The sequence below is a fragment of the Haliaeetus leucocephalus genome, unplaced genomic scaffold (genome assembly GCF_000737465.1).
Source record: "Haliaeetus leucocephalus isolate CR32 unplaced genomic scaffold, Haliaeetus_leucocephalus-4.0 Scaffold656, whole genome shotgun sequence".
NCBI classification, from domain to species: domain Eukaryota; kingdom Metazoa; phylum Chordata; class Aves; order Accipitriformes; family Accipitridae; genus Haliaeetus; species Haliaeetus leucocephalus.
Genome location: NW_010973092.1, coordinates 2,271,250 through 2,288,464, shown reverse-complemented (window position 1 = coordinate 2,288,464; position 17,215 = coordinate 2,271,250). Strand labels below are relative to the sequence as shown.

The 17,215-nt window shown below is 40.9% G+C and overlaps 1 protein-coding gene across 1 annotated transcript in view; it reads right to left on the bottom strand.

The window, feature by feature from the left end:
• The window catches only part of P4HA2 (prolyl 4-hydroxylase, alpha polypeptide II), a 29,747-nt gene extending 13,635 nt beyond the window's left edge, over positions 1 to 16,112 (bottom strand). Inside the window, exons 1-6 of the mRNA XM_010578824.1 lie at positions 16,035 to 16,112; positions 8,727 to 8,826; positions 7,042 to 7,138; positions 4,711 to 4,862; positions 3,016 to 3,153; positions 1,510 to 1,749 (exon numbers count right to left, since the gene is read on the bottom strand). Of these exons, the coding sequence (XP_010577126.1) occupies positions 1,510 to 1,749; positions 3,016 to 3,153; positions 4,711 to 4,862; positions 7,042 to 7,138; positions 8,727 to 8,808 (709 nt within the window). The 5' untranslated portion in view covers positions 8,809 to 8,826; positions 16,035 to 16,112. The remainder of the gene's footprint in view (positions 1 to 1,509; positions 1,750 to 3,015; positions 3,154 to 4,710; positions 4,863 to 7,041; positions 7,139 to 8,726; positions 8,827 to 16,034) is intronic.
• Positions 16,113 to 17,215: the final 1,103 nt, after the last annotated feature.

Genomic DNA, 17,215 nt, shown 5'->3' with positions numbered 1-17,215 from the left:
ACCTATCACAAAACTTGTATTTCAGGAAAAAAGAGTAGGAGTTTTTGGTCTTCACGTTCTTCCTTTTCTCTCAACTTTTCTGCCCAGTTCTACCCAAGATAAGCAGATCAGAGCTCATCAGCAGAGATCAAGCTAGTCTAGCTGTTGCACCCCTCCTCTCCACCATGCTCCTCATCTGCACTGCACAAGCATGCTTTAACCAAGGACTGCGGTGGAGTCCCAGCCACAGACTTCAGTCCCAAAGGCTTCCTCCAAAGTTGGGAAGCTCAGAGGTATGCATTACCACTTAACAGCTACAGCATGCATCTCTAGATATTTGTAACAGGTTTATATGGGAGGTATCCTGGATCACTACCTTCATTGGACCTATCATTAGTGATTTATTAATGATGTTGGTATGAATCAATAAACATCATCAATAGATCTTTACCCAGCATAACTAAGGAACAATTCCCTGTTCACCACGAAGTGTCTCTAGACACGAGCACCTAGAACAGTTTCTTTCCCTTCTGACCCTCCCAAGCTTATATTTCTCTTAGTTAACTAACCCAGAAGGCCACAGAAGTAATCACTCCTTAGAGCATAGGCTAAAAGTGGCCAGATAAGGAAGCTGAGCCCAGAGCAGAGGAAGTTGCTGCTCCCAGAAGGGATTGCCAAGTCTGTCCCACTGTTTAGTGCTGATAAGGATTTGCATTCTGCTATCAGTGCTAAACCATACTATTGCGAAGGGAGCTAGATTCAGTACATATTCATATTCTTGTAAATTTTAATCTATTCATTCCAGTGTCTGCAGAAATTAGACTGATAGATATTTTTCAATAGCAAGGCTTCACCCACTCTCAGGATGCCGCTAACATCTAAACTAAGAACCACAGCTGATTAAAAAACCATACAAATACATAATGCAGTAGGTGTTAATTCTAATTGGAGAGGATAAACCTTTCCAGTGCAGGAAGTAGGCAAAGTTGGATAAGAAGCAATGCTTATTTGCTTACTCAAGAGAAAGCTAGAAACAGACCAGAGTTAAAAGGAGGCTTTGAGAAACTCAATCTGTTCTGAATATTCAGAAATAAATACTTCAAGATCTCAGGCAAAGTATTCTTCTAGCATCAAAAAGTACCTGCACTGAGGAATAAAGAGGAATATGTGAAGTCAGTAGGACTTTACAGATCTGCCTAAGTCCGTGATAGCCTTGATGTCCACTTGAGACAACCCAGGCTTTAACCATTACCAAACACAACATCTCAGTACACTGAAGCAAAGCACACAGGTACTGCAGTCACACATACATATGGTCATTGGATAATAACAGCATGGACTATAAGACATCTCGTTAAAGATACTTCATATACAAGTAGACTTTTTTTTTTCCAGGACCCATGTTTATTACAAGTCATCTGGCAGGATATCTTTCCAGTTAGCTCACCAATATGTATGGGCCATGACTGTTCTTGGCTCTGTTGCTGGCAACACTCCCCAGCGCTAGAATAGCAGGGTTTTTGTTCTTACCAAGGGATATCAGACGTCTAGTAAGTTCCATTGCTCTGTGTAAATCCCCAAACTGGAAAACAGCATAGCTGAGATAATCTAGGATCTCCACTTTGCTGACTGTTGTATCCTCGCCCTCATCGTGTTGTTTTAAAGCTTGTTCCATCCACAGTACTGTGTGATAGTAGTCTCCATCATTGTAAGCAGTCTTCCCCATACCAAAGCAGTCACCTACTGTCAAAGATGATCTATATTTTGTTCCTAAAACCAAAAAGATAGCTTTAAGTAATCCACACAGAAGCATCTTTGCCTTCAAGCACATGGGGCACATTGAGGAGTATCTATAAATACACACTTCTATCATCCACAAAGGCTTCTGAAGACAACGCTTAGACAATATTTTAGGTTCTGTACCAAACTGATCATCTTCAGAATTAAAGATTACATTATATCATAATTCTGTGGCATTAATTCCTTCAGAAACCAAGAGAAGTTTAACATAGAAATTAGCCTTAAGCTATTGTGTTTTCTGTTGTAGACAAAAGCAGAGCAGACTGACAGCTTAACAGATTTTACACAACCTACAAGTTAACACTGTTAGATGATCAGAGAAACTGACTATATGCAGAGCTAGCTTGTTTGCTGTTTACTGGAGATGTATATTAACCATCAGCCTGCTTATGCACAATTTAGACAAACTGGGTATCCATTTGACTGTAACTGTGCTCTAATTTCCAGTTGCTCCAGCCCAGCAGATGCACAGATAAGAGTTAATTTTAAGTTCATTGTTAGTAACCTACATATAATAACTAAACTGTTTTGTCAGCTCATCTACCCACACTCTATGAAGCCTATTCAGTTTGTAAACAGCGTGCTGCTAGCAACCATAACCTGTTTCAGGAAGTCTCTCATAAGCAGCAGCAGCAAACATTTATCAGGACTCAGCTGCCAAAACACTGAAACATCCCAATATATCTACATACCTTCCAAAACATCTGTGGCAAAAGCTGTTAGTCCTCATTTCACAGAAGGAACACAAGCAAAGTGATTCAACCAAAGCCTTACTGGAAGACCATAGCAAACAAGAACAGAGCCAAGCTTTGTAAGAGCCATCAGAGCAAAGAATTACAGAGCAGCTCCTTCCCTTGGATCGTAAGTTATAGGGGACAGGAAGTACCCACAGTATTTGCTTACACAGTAACCAGCACGAGAAAGTATGTCATCCTTTGTTGCTTTGGGTATAGCAATTATAAAAAAATCCAAAACAAAACCCAGTATTTTCTTTTAAAATAATACCAATTAAAAAAAGCTACTTGAGCTGGTCACTGCAGACCACGGCACCTTGGCTTGGGTAGGAACAACCTCAAGGTTGTTCTCAAAGTGCCAAAGTAGATATGTCCTCAAACATCTAAGCCACATGGACTCTCAGCACAGTGGTCCTTCCTTATTACCGAAAAAGGACTTTTGGAGAGAGTTTGAGGATGTTACTACTTCCTTTTAAAGCAGATAAGACCTTTGTGCACTTACCTGGTAAGTTTCCTCGAGAGAGAGTTTCAGGATCCAGTTTGTATGTGTCCTGCAGGCGCATCAGAGCCTTCGCAGCTCCAGTCTCATCTTCTTCAGTTGGAAAAAACTGACGCTGAATTGTAAGATTTGCAATAAAGCCTTTGCAGTAAAAGGGAAAGATGTTACTTCCAGAGTTTTAATAAATATCAGTACCAGATTAACACAGAAGATGAAACATCTGCTTTGTTTTGGGAATTGAGATTCAAATAATCCAGATTTAAAGCCTCTTACTAGGCTCTCAAATTATAAAAACATTTTTTTCTATCGCATTTTAAAAAATACAGCTCACAAGCAAAAGATAAAGGATAAATAACTAAGCCTCTCAGTCTTGTGCCACACAATTACTGAAGTACAACGTGAATCTAATGACCTTCATTTTCCTGTAATTTCTCTTTCTAGCATGAAAACTTAATAGCTTTCATCAGTTCTCTTGCGATATCCACAGAGACAACTGCAGATCATAGTACTGGACAACTATTTCAGACTCTTTACTCCAACCTGTAAAGCCATAAGAGCTTTTCAAATCTCAGCTCAAGGGACAGAGACCCTGATCCAGGATCCCCTCAGTAGGGGTAGGACCTGACTCAGGAAGAGGCTTTTAAACCTGACAAGTAAACCAGGTGACATTTAGAAGTAAAATTAAATGCACTACATAAACATATCAAGGTTACACAGCAGGCTGGTTGGGCAGAAGTGGGGGCAATCAAATAAAGGAAGACAACCCAGCCTTTTCCAGTCATGCAGCAAGCAGAACTGGAAAAGGAAGCCTTTAGAAAAAGAATTAATGACAGAAGTACTCAATAGAATTGAGTATTTTATTTCCATCTAGGATGACTGTTCCAAAAGGCAATAAAAAAATCTTGGCTGGAAAAAGCTTCCAAGTACCTAAACTTTAGCATATGCAGAGTAGAAAGGGAAAACATGCAGCGTTCTGCCCGAAAAACATAGCCTCTTCTCCCTTACTTTCAAGGAGGCCAGTAAAAATAAACCCATATTTAAAAGAAAAGCTATGAAAGCAAATTCAGGCAGATACTTTGACAATATGATGCAAACCCAAAGATTAGTACTGGAAACATTTGATTTAGAAGGATAGGTTTACAAGTAGCAATTGTATGTTATCCTGTTATCAACAGACTGACTATAACATCTGCCAACTGTTAATGCTGGGGCTGATATGAATTCCTTCACCAGTTCAGTATGGGTCTCATTTTGATTCTTAAATCTTATCTACTGATCAACATGGTCAAAAAACAATTATCACCAAGAGAAGCAGCAGACTGGGAAAGCAGATGAGTAAGTTTTTATATAAAGGAACATAAAGCTAAGGACTAGACATAAAACAATAGCTGCCAACACAGGTGACAACTTCAGTATATCCTCTTTGCCCCTTTTCCCCAAGCAGCACAAACCAAACAAAATGTAACGGGCCTAAGACAGATAACAGTTTCTTTGAGCCTTGCCTGAGATGTGTTTCAGTGGCAAGTTTCTTGCACTTGGGTAACCAGTAAATAAGAGGCCAGTCATTAGTTTGTTTCAAACAAACTTAGCAGTAATATTTGAACCACAGCTGAGTTTGCAGCTTTCCAGAATATAAGGAGGATAAGCAACTGTGCTGTAAGGCTACCTCCTGATATCCTCTCCCCTGTAACTCCTTACCATTTGTTGTATCCTGAAGAACTAGGTTTTCCAATTCCAGCCAGTCAGTATTTAAACGCTTCACCAGCTTATATGCATTTACAGGATGTGCCAGATACCCTTCTGGATCAGAGGCTGACTTGCTAGTCAGTACATCCATTTTTTCAGCCCAGCTGGAACGAGAATCATATGCCTCAGTCTGAGAACAATTTATGAATGCATGTCTTCCTTCTTAAGTCATTCTAATTGCACAGCTAGAATCAATTTATTGCTGCTTTTGCCATCATAACCAGCTTTCAAGCTTTCAACTTCACAAGGATAAAGTGAAGTACAACTGATTTTTTTTTTAATTACAGTAGTCTTTCTTTTAAAAGGATTTGTCTCCCTGCTTACTATTTTAAGCTTTACTCCAGTAAGCATGCATCTCACTTTCAATGAGTCTTAGCCATCAATTTTCAGCATACTGCACTTCAGAAAATAATGATATATAGTACACAACCACTGAGAGTGTCATTTATCTATCTCTTAGTAAAAATACAAGCACAAATAAAACTCCAAGAGCTTTTTAGCTTTATGGAAACTAAACCATAAGCTTTGATTTTCAGACTGGAAACCCTCAGACAGTACGGTGGCAGTGCTGTCAGTCACCTAGATAGCACTGTTGGTGAACTTCAAAGCAGTAGCGGGAAACTTCATCCTCTGTGTTCCAGTATAGTTGAACTGCCAACTACATTGCTGATGCTACAGTGAGAATTTCTTCTGTTGAAGCATCTGGCCAAGCTGTGTGTTCCTCTCTCCAGTAATCAATAGGAAGAAAACAATTTGCTGAGAGATGCTAATAACTGAACATAAGAAATTCCCTTTGAGCCTGTAATCTCAAACTCAGTAAGCCATGAATGAACTATGGTTACAAACAACTTTATGTAAACACAGGTAAAAATCGTCAGACTACCTGGCTTCCCTATACTATGATGTTGCAATAGAACAAAAGATGGCTTTTCCAGAGATCCTTTGCAAGGATATCAGATTAACAACATATATTAAAGTCAGTCTCACCTGCACCCTCTTTTTAATTTAGACTTTCACTACTTCTAATATGTGTTTTGCAAGGTAGTAAATACTGTCAAGTTCTAGTCTCTTTACACACATCACAATGTGCTTTTGAATCATAAATATATCTCTGGAACTAATAGAGTGCTGAAAAGTGTTATCATATTCAAATGATAAAATCTAGTACCTCTGTTACAAAGCATATGCCTCAAACATGAGCAGGGCATGAGGGCTCAAATATTGACACAGTGGCAGAATATCTTGCTTACAAATACACCAAAACATGAGTCAACTGAAAATTTAACACATGAAAAAAAACTTATATATGTCAGTCTATGAAAAAAGACTTCTTTTTTTGAAAGACTACCAGTTTATACATAGATTGAACTGACCTTCTCTTTAACAATACTTGAAGAGGAGACTGCTTTTCTTCAAAAGGGCAGCTTTTCAAGAAATGAACATTTGTGTATACAAATAACAAGGAGTTCCTATCATTTCACTACTTCATAGCCCTATCCCCACCCTATATCCCCAAAGGGAGATCAAACTGCCACATATAGCCTGGAGTTCAGAAATTCTTTGGAAAGCATGGCTCTATTTAGAGGAACTCAGCTCTTCTGAACCTGGACCTCATTTAGACTATTCTAGTGTCACGCCCTATTAGATATTACTTTCAGCGAGATGAGTATTAACAGTCTTCCTAAGGGACACAGAAAACATCAGTTGTCAGCAAGAGCCTTTCGAGTGAACTAAGCAATCATGATAATGTCCGAGATGTGCTGTAGCCAGGTCGGCAACTGAAGAGAACAAGGCAGGAAAGCTGTCCCTGAGGGCAAAGCCAACACAGGAAGGAAGGCAGGGATTTGGTGTGCGCTCCACTAAACAACGCAGCTGGCACACTTTGCCATTGTAAGCAGTGCTGATGCCAGGAAACAACAGGTAGCACAGAGCACTGGCACCCAGAGGCATTTAACTCACATGGACAAGACTCCTCTGACATGAGTAGTGTCTTCTCCACAGAAGCATTGTGATGGTACAAGGAACAAGGAAAAGTGGGAAGAGCCTAGCAGACAACAGTTTCTAAACAAGCAAAGTCTAAACAATATCTGAAGCAGGACCCCCTCTCCACAGGTTCATGGGAATAAGTTACAGCCAATTTAGTACCTCTGGTCTCCCTGTGATTACCTATTGAGGAAATACTAACAAGATCTAGCAGCAAGGAGTGGTGACAGAAAGGTGTGGTTTAACTGAACACAGATAAGCCATTTTGTCACTCTTCATTATGCAAACCTCTCCCCCTACCTTTTAATCTGAGAGAGCTTGTTCTCTTCTGCTCGGATATACTCCTTTAAAGATTGTACCAAGTCTTTCTCCGCATAAATCAGGTCTGTCATCTGACCTAAAAACAGAGTATGAGCAAATATTAATCAGACCTAAAAATGTAACAATTTCCAACAGCACAGAAGGCAGACCTCAGATGCTCTAGGGCTATTAAAACCACCACAAAGAACAGACAAATTAAGGGCATGCACTTCAATGCCTGTAAACCACAAAAGCTATTATACATACAGGTCTGGCATTCAAATGCTTCAAGGGGCTTTTAAAATCCCAACTTCAGTGGCTCATGTAGCTTTGCTGCAACCCTTCCACTGCCTCTGAATTACTTTTAGTATTACAATTATATGCAAAACAATCAAAAGAATGGTTTGACATTAATACAACTACTGAGTCAAAAGTAACGAAAGATCCAAACAGTTGCCAAAGCATCTGTTCTACATATGGATACAGATTACGTCACACTAATAAATTATTAGTCTAACCACTGGCACCACTTAAGATTACAGCTTTTCAATATGGGTAACTGTGGAAACACAACCTAACATTAAGTACAGAGGAATTTCAGACTAATGTTTATAGACTGACACACACACTCTCTCCTGATTAGCATTAGTGGAAATTGCTAGCATGTCAATCCTAATTGCTATGACAAACTTTTCAAAGACCAAACACTGAAAGACCGGATGAGATTTATAAATGCAGCCACAGCTTTAGTTTCAGCATTCCGAAGTAATTATTAATGAGGCATGATTAAACAGATGGAAGTCAGCAGGCTGTGCTATTTTCAGTTAGGAAAGGTTCAGAAATAGTAAGTGTAAAGAAAAGGTGATCCTTCACAGTAACTTTATACAAAAAGCTACTTAGGGGAAAAAAGAGAACCAAATAATACACATGTAGTTAAATACTGTGTAGCCAACTCCAGAGCACAGGAGCATGTGCTGGAGTTTGGTAGTGAAACACCACTCTGCCTTGCTCTGGCTGAGCAGTTCCACACCATGGTGCAAAATAAACCATTGAGAGTTTTGAGTTTTACCACTCAGAAACATAGCTCCACTGAGCTCATGGCTCTATTAGAACACAAGAACTAAGTTGTCATAAAAATAAATTTATTTTCAGGACTTATAACAACGTGAATTCTTCAGGATTTACTCAGATCTTACAAAACACACATAAGGTAAGGAGGATATTAAATTTTCCTTCCAACACCTGACTCCAGCTTTTTGAGTAGACAGGAGATTTCAGGTTCTGTGAAAGAAAATATTTCACATATTTATCACTGAAATTCTTTTCATAAATCATAAATTCAGGACTAAGCTTTTCAGCATAAGGTTCAGGCTGTGTTCAAGATGACAACAGGTGCACAATTCTTAATAAAACACAGGCACTGTCTTATTTTACTGACAGGGCCCCCAGAGAATCTTGCATCATGTTGGTCACAGCGTCCTAAGTTACCGAACTGCAAACAAATTGCACTATGCAAGACTTGCAATGCAGAATAGCATCAAGGTTGCAGAAGAGTAGCTTTTCCTAATGTGGACAGTGCTTGATAGAGCCATATGAAGAAAGCCACATGCTTCAACTGTAAACCTTAACAGCTTTGGCCATCACATTAACTACATCACAACATTGTGCGTATGTTCTTTTGCTACCTATGGAGGTGAAGAACTCTGCTTCTGCGTGCCAGATCAAGAAAATACAGGTAAAGAACACCAACTGCAGCCAGGGCTTCATCTTCCAGATAGCTCAAACCTGTAACAAATTAAAAGGAAAAGGAGGAGTAAAAATGATTAACTTCTTTGTAAGAAAAAACCCCAAGGCATTAATCTTCATCTTCAGTCATTTCACCCTCATGAAAATTATTTAGATCTTGAAATACTGAATTCTAATCAGTGAAGCTTGATAAAAAGTCTTCTTCAACCACAGGAGCTGTTAAGTTTCAGATGCTATCTGGTATACTCTTTCAGATTTACATGGAAGAGACTGCGGTCCATGGAAGGCCCACACGACAGATGTGGAAGCAATGTATTTGTCCACTGAGACAGTGAGAACAAGATCTTCTGCAAGGACAGCTCAATGCCTTCCACTTCATGCATAATTATAGCTGGAAAGTAGGAGAGTATACAAAGTTGTATTGTATTCCAATAATAATAAAAGTCTATATTAAATGGTCAGACTTGTAGCATGCTGTGAAACTCAGTTATATAAAAACTGTCTAGAAATACAAATAGTGAGAAAGACAAATAAAGAAATATAGCCTTTTGTACCGTGGAAGTGGCAGCAATGGTTGGAAAAGTTGAAAGTGAAATTTCCAACTCTGCTTATTCAAGATGCATCATCCCAGCATATTGGCCTCTGGGCACGGCCCTTATGACTTCTGTATTTCAAAGGCTGTGCCAGCTTCGAAACCCAGCCCCTTGAGATGGAGGCTGAAAGCAGACTGTTACATTTCTAAGAACACAGCTCACTGAGGGCATGGCAGGGAAAGCCAGTCTGAGCAGACAGGCAGACAAGGTAGCAGACAAGTGAAGTAAGGGATGCAAGGTCTGTACAAAAGAGCCTCCTGGAAGCTGTAATTCTCCTGGTAGCTCTGATGGCCAGGACTGCCTCTTCCAGGGAATTTATGAGGAGCCTGCACTGCACTTGAATCAGCTCACAGCTCACTCCGGAGCTGCCTGTTCACTAAGCAAGAACAGCCACCACAGTCAGCCCTCACGTACGAGTACTGCAGCTCAGCAAACACTGAGCTCTCGTGTAACACCCATGCACACGGTGTCAGAAGGAAGATGACAACTGTTCACCTTAATTCAAGAAGCAATTATTCTTTTTTCCTACCTGTTGTAACTGGGTAAACTGGCAGCTGGAAATGACCACTTGCAACCCACTGTTACTCCAAATACAGTAAACAACATGCAGCTATTTGGGGCAAAATGGAATCACTTAAATCTGATGAGAAAAGGGGATGAAGGGAAGGGAAAATACATGGAATATCCTAAAATTTCAAGCAATGCAGCAAGTGGGAAGGTATTAAAATAAGATAATTCTGGAACAACTCTAGCTCATTATTCCCTTGGGCTCCACATATCTGCCTGCACAACACGAGATAGAAGGTGAAAGGTGGATATTGCCCTTTCCTTCTGGGATTTTCAAGCCCACAGCATGATAGAAGCCCTCACCCTCAGTTGAGCTCACCGGTGCCATGGACATAAACACCAAACACATCATCAGTGATACTGTCATCACTTCAAGCATTAGAAATAGCTCTGTTCTCTGCTATGTATTATCGCATGCCAAGATGACTGTTTTTAAATTATTCTTTTGATTGCTTTAAAAGACTACATGAGGAATCAGAAACATTTACCACAAGTTTGCAAGCATGACTAAGCAGGAAAGTGTCTCACAGCATCATAATAAGTCTTCTCCTTTCCCTCTTCTGTTTCTCACCCCCCCTGCAAACCACATATTCCCAAAATGCTTGTTTAAGTTAGTTCAGAACTAGTACATGGGTAATCTGAGAATTGAGTAAAGCTGAATGAATAGTACCATGCGGAGGTCTGCCAATACTAAAAGCCACAATAAGTGATGTAGCAGAAAGTACAGCAAGTGAAGAGCACTTGGGAAGTACATTAATTTGGATATATTAAGACACAAATGTCCATCTGCATAGTCTGTTGTCATTTCATGGAGTGGTTTTTTGGATGCACTACACAAAGCCTGGCAAAACAATTACAAGGGAATTTTCCAGTTAAAACAACACCACTCTACATTCTCCGCCCTGCACCTCCCCACCATGTTCTCTCATGGCTGAGGATATCTGCCAAGAAGAACACTTACTACAGCTAGCAGCTTGTCTTTATAGCAGATCTTTAACAGCTTTACCATCCCACTCAGATTTACTTGAGTCAATAAACAGAAACCTCAGTAAACAGAGAAATCAGCTCTTGCTTGAACAAGCAGGACACCTGGCTGCAGGGTTTTTAAATTGTTTATACACATTCTTTTCACAGCTGTTACTCAGAAAACCAGCACAAATAGTGAATTACAGGAGGCTGAACATAATGTTATAACCACATTCTTGGACAGCACGAGCATGTGTGCACACACACGTATGCATGCCCACCCCACCATAGCTAAACCATCTGCTAACAAAGAGGGTAAGAGAGGCAGAAGGGACATTAGCACCTCCTACCTCAATAACTGAGACAAATGTTTATAAAGCCAGTGTGTTTTATTCAAACAGAGAACGGAAGAACTTAGTTGCATAGAAATGCCAGATAAGAAGTCTGTGTAACACAAATACTGCCTACGTTTTTGGCTTTTTTTCAACAGCATCGTCAAATGACAAAGACATCATGCTGGACAGGTGAATTTAAGATCTCCTTTTATTTAAGTGAGAATAGCAACATTCCTCTGCAACAGATGGAGACGGCTTGAGCAGAGCCACTGGGCTCAGTTCAGCCTGGGGCTACAAGAACCCCCCCATGCAGGAACTGAGAGCAGGCAGTTCACACTGTCCTGAGCTAGTGCTGTAAGATGGCCCAGGACAAGAAGCGTACTGCCCTGGCTTGTCAGGCTACCTCAAGTGCCATCAGCACAGGGATCCTGAGGCCATGTGTATGTAGGAGATGAGCACTTACACCACTGCCTTACCTAAAAGGCAGTTCTCACCACAGTGAGAAGCTGTTCCAGCAACACAGATAGAACTGAGCTTCTCTGCATACAGTAACACATATTTAATGTTTTGCTCCTTTCCTTCCCTTAAATATGCCCAGCCAGCAGAGCTAAAAAGCTAATGAAATGGATATTGTACAAACACTTTACTTCTTTAGAGTGTAAGACCTCAATGAATCATTGCTCCCACTGGAAAGAGTGCTGTCAGACTTCAGAGAGCACTGGCAGAAGGAAAAGAGGTTCTTATAGACAAAATAGACCAGGAAGGAATTTTTCTCCACAAGTTAGACTGGATTAATTAAATAAGCTTTCTAAAAATTCTTAATCAAGAAGATATAAAAACATGGACCTGACCTATAAAAGAAAAGCTGTTTGCACATCTACCAGGGTTATCAGTTTCTCACCCACTCTGAATTTCATAACCAGTCATGGGGGATTCAAGCCAGCTCCCACACAAGCCAAAGGGAGGACTTTTTTCAGGTCAGAAGAGGAAAGAAATACTTATTACTCATCCAGTCCCTTTAGGACTCCCACTTCTGATCAAACTGATAGGCTGCAGTCTCCATTGTACACCACAGAACAAGAGCAGCACCCTCACAGAGCCTTCCTTTAGACAGGAGGCAGCCATCTACCCACATATGCTGAAGCTAGAGGCCCTAAAAACATGAACCCCTCTCCCCTCACCCCACCAAAGAGCCTCAACAAGTACCATTCAGTTGGCACAATGGTGTATAGGGGGACTTGATTTGCATTCTGTAGCTTTTTTTACGAATGTAATAGTAGCAGCACACACAATAGCGCAACTCGCATCTTCAATTACCTATCTCATGGCTGATCATTCACTCCTGATGTCAGCTTTCATTCCCAGATGAGGGTGTGCTCAGAAGAACAAAACAAGTCAGAAGAAACCCTTCAATTGCCTGGCAGGCTAACTAAAAACAGGGACTGACAAAAGCGAGTCCTTCCTCCAGGATCCAAATTTGCACAGACTTCTCACGCAGAAGAATTAAACTAAGCGGAACCAACCTAAGACCAGTCTGTGAAATTTAAAGAATAAAAGTCATACCCTTTATTGTTGCTTATTATGGCAGATCAGGCCAGAGTGTTACTCCTGCTGTATTGTGAACTCTAATTTTGATCACATGAACTCTGGAAAAAAAACACAGTATTCTTCTACTCCACCACTTAGACATGACAGCACTCCCTTTCCTATCAGGCTTCTCCAGAAGAGGTATAGAACTGGGGTGTAATTTAGCTGCTCTAAACTGCTACCAGCAAAGTCACCTCTCTTTCCAGACTAGGTACAGGAGGGGGAACATTTCACAGGGTTAATTTCAGCTCCTGTGAATGCATTTCTTTTTAAGTCTATATTTCAGTTCCCTGTACGTAAAACTCAGATGACATTACCTCACAGCTAAAATAGGTATAACATGTAACAGACAGATCAAAAGTGAAAAGAGAGCACTAAGGGTGCAGTACTTCACTGATCCATACGAAATTACAGTCAAAAACCTGCATACCATCACTGGCCGGCAGACTGCCAACTCACTGCTTCAGAATGTTACCAATACTGAGCTCAGATCACAGCAGAAATCACTGCTCTGTCAGTATCTTAGGTCATCAGACATTCTCTGCTATACATTTCCTTCATGACAAATTTTAATTACTCATATCAGTTCTATTTTTCTGTTTCTTCCAGGTTTTTGGTTTGGTTTTGGGTTGGGGTTATTTGGGGGGGGGGGGGGGTTGTTTTGTTTTTGTTTTTTTTTTTTCCCAGAGCATACTGCAATGGTTTTTTCCAAGCAATTAAGGTAGACTATTGTTCCCTAGTTTGGTTCTATTCTTACAGACCCACACTTTGCTACAGGGGAATAAATTTAGTGAGACAAAGTATCACAACTAGATACTGTCAAAATCTGATTAATATATTATTTTTCCAAACCATCCCAATGCAACAACTTACAGGCTGATGACACAAGTAAGTGTTACAGCCTGTCTCCTCTTCTGTGCTTGCCTATGCTATTAAAGACACCTGAAAAATCACTGCTAAAGCAGCTGCTTCCACATGCATCTAAATTTAAAGTATCATGGTGAAATCTAACAAGCAAATCACTACTTCAAAGTCACCTCAGGCCACAGCTCGGTTCTTGGTGCATATACAGTTGAGGCCCACATGACAGACTCTGAAAAATGGTCCATCCTCAAACAGCAATTTGAGGTTGGACTCTTGGATGAGACAGGTCTGTTTGGGACTTCTCCAAATGCCAGTACTTTCCACCCACTGGCTTATTGCTTGCAGACACAGCAAGAAGTACTGAACTGACTGCGCAGCTGGCTTCATCACCTTTCCCCTCCACAAACAATGGAGCTTCAAAAGTAGGCAACAACTTGCTATCAGTATTGATGGCCATAGACAAGGCTAATTATATTTAAGTGGAAAATGGTACAAAAAAACCTGCAAGATTGCTTACATACTTATTTAGAGCCAAAAGATGGTCTGAATTGTAAACAGATTTTCAGGATGTTGCCAAGGAAGAGCTTCTCTCAATATCTTTATAAGAAAAGCAGCCATAAAAAACATCCAGCTTGTAGCAGTATTTCAAGTCTTGCAGATTAGTCTGACACATTAGCCAGAAGATGCCTGGCACATGATGGCACCTATAAAACTATTTAAAAATTATTAAATACTACGGAAACATATTAATTTTATCCTAAGAAAGCAAACCCTCACCACTGGCTGAAGACTTTGAAACAAGTAGTTTAGGGCCAAAATTCATTCTCCACATTAACTCAGATGCTCCAACGTTCAACCACTCCTCTGATCCAAAGAGCTTTGGATTTAAACGCCTGTCAGTGCCCTACCCAGACTGCACTGTCATATCTTGACCCTCATGTCAGGTTTCACGACATTGCCGGTGCAACATGCAGTTACCTTGCTACAAATAGCTAGCTCTCAGTCATACCCAGGGAGACACAAAAGGCATTGCTCCCTTTCAATATTAGGTGCCTCTTCACCAGCAAGTTCTCTTCTCTCTTTATCACCAAATAACTGCTTCCCAGCCCCTTCCTCCAGTACACACTGGATTTACTGCTCAAAGCAGCTTAAGTCAGCATCACTACCTTTCTTGCCAAAGGGTTTAATGTGCATCTGAAAATAATTATAACTGCCTTGCAAATAATACAACATGATTGCCTCGTTTTTTTAAGGCAAGCCAAAAGAAAAGGAGGAAAAGCTGTTCATTTGCACGCATTAACAAGGATACAGCACAATCATGCAAAACTGCATGCATTTCTTCTAATATAGAATGGCTTGTGTTATCCTTCATTATAATAATAACCTTAGAAACTATAATTATCTTGATTAGCTCCCAACAGTTTTTTTTAAAACCATAGCAAAGAATATTTCTTCCGCACTCCAGCAGGCAAGAAAATTCATGCTAGTCTAAGGCACAGCAAATCTGCCTGCATCTTACTCTGCAGCATCTGCAAGCTCATCCCCTATGAAGCAGCCTAGAGTCAAATCCCACACTGTTAGCAAAGACAGCAAGACTGCATGCTCTTTTTCCACTAGAGCTTATTTTTCAGCATCAGAATTTAGAGTGCACTTTACTGTGCAAAGCCCATAATTTTAGTACATCATGATACTTAACATAACCTTCCATATGCTCGTATAGCATTAAAAAAATCTTCCTGTTCAGAAAGAAGGGGTTTTTTTAATATAAAAATGTCTACTGTCGGTGAACTGTTTCTTTCAATTAATATCAGCAATTTAATTAAAATCAGACATTATCTCAGAAGTGCGGGCGTTGACTCTATTCTAAGATCACCCTAGAATGTGCCCCCTACCATACTGCACATTCTCATTTCTCAGACATACAGAAAACCATACACAAAAATCAGAACTAGTCATAGGAAAAATATCTATGTTTACAGCTTGCTTCTTTGGAAGTTTGCCAATATGCACAGCATGGAAATTATAAACAGACTGGATTCCTGACTTAAACGTAGGCTGAAAAACTTCTTATACTAAATGGTAAATCATGCTCCCTCTGCTGTTACTGTCTTTGAAATACATAATCATACTCTGGGCTCATACTTCCTGCACTGCTTCCCAGAGTATGATTAGCTACATTAAAAAAAAAAAGAATCTCAAGAAATTACGGCATAAGAAAGAAGCAAAATTCTTGTCTGTTAGTGTCATAGCAATGCCAATTTACAACTGTAGAATAATGTTCTACCTGTAAAATATGAGTGCAAGTTACTGGTTGCTATATATATTTACAACATACCTGCAGGATTATGCCCTAGGTCCTTAATGCCAGAAAGCTGAAGTATTACCCTGGTGAGGATGGCTGTTGTGGACTTTCAGCTCAGCTTTGCCCTCGCAGAGCACCTATAAAATTAAGGGGCAAGAGGTTACGTTACAAAAATGTCTTCTGGGAAAGCCTACCTTCAGTACTTTCTACTGAGGAACAGGGGTGATTACTGGCTAGGAATACCAAACACCACAAAGCCAGACAGCTCCAAACATAGTCTTTATTTACACAGCCTCTTTCCTCCTTGCTTCCAGGTTATAAGGACATTCTTCGGTACTTGAAATAAAATTATTCCTGTCTGGTCAAAAGCATGTTTTGCATTACTATGCCACAGCAAGCTATGGTGCCCCAGCTGAGCTCTGACAACGCTCTAGACAGTGCCTTTAGCTTTCACACCAGCCTGCCCTCCGCTGTGTTTGCACAACCCTTTTCCACCCAGGCTTCGATTACCGCATCGTACCGCTCACACACCCGACCGTCTGCGCTCTCCTGGCTTATCACCCCAGCTCAGCTGCACATCTACGTGCTTTGACAAAAATAAGGACAAGCATTTTTTGGAAGCCAAATCTCGGGTTAAAACAAAACGAGACGGGAGTAGAACAAGTGGGTTTGGAACACCTTTATGAGGGTTAAGACGTGGTCTGCTGTACCTGGAGCCTACGGCAGGCTGGAAGCGCGCACACAGCAAGCTGATGCGGCTGACACACAGTAATCTTTCTAAGTGGTAATATCAGTCATCTCTAAACCCAGAGGGCAAGGAAAAGGGGAATCAGCCCTTCCACATTTTTCGTGACGATGATCCCTCCAACGTGCTCACAGAAACCCAGGGATTTTTCCCCGAGAGGTCATTTTCGGCTTTCTCCCCCAGCCAAGCTGCAGTCCCCCGTCAGAAGCCAGCGGCGGGGCGGCAGGACCGACCCCGGAGGCTGCCATTTGCTCACCTCACCAGTTCAACCCAGTAACGAGGCACCCGACCGCGGGTGTTGCTCGGAGGGAGTTACCCGGGACCCGCCGACACCAAACCAGGGGGAAAGAACGCGTTCCTCGGGGACCAGCCCCGCATTGAACCGCGGCACTTCAGAGCTGGATCCCGCTTTCCAGTCAGCTCCCACCCGCCTGCCCAAACGCTCACCTCAGCCTGACGACCACCCCGA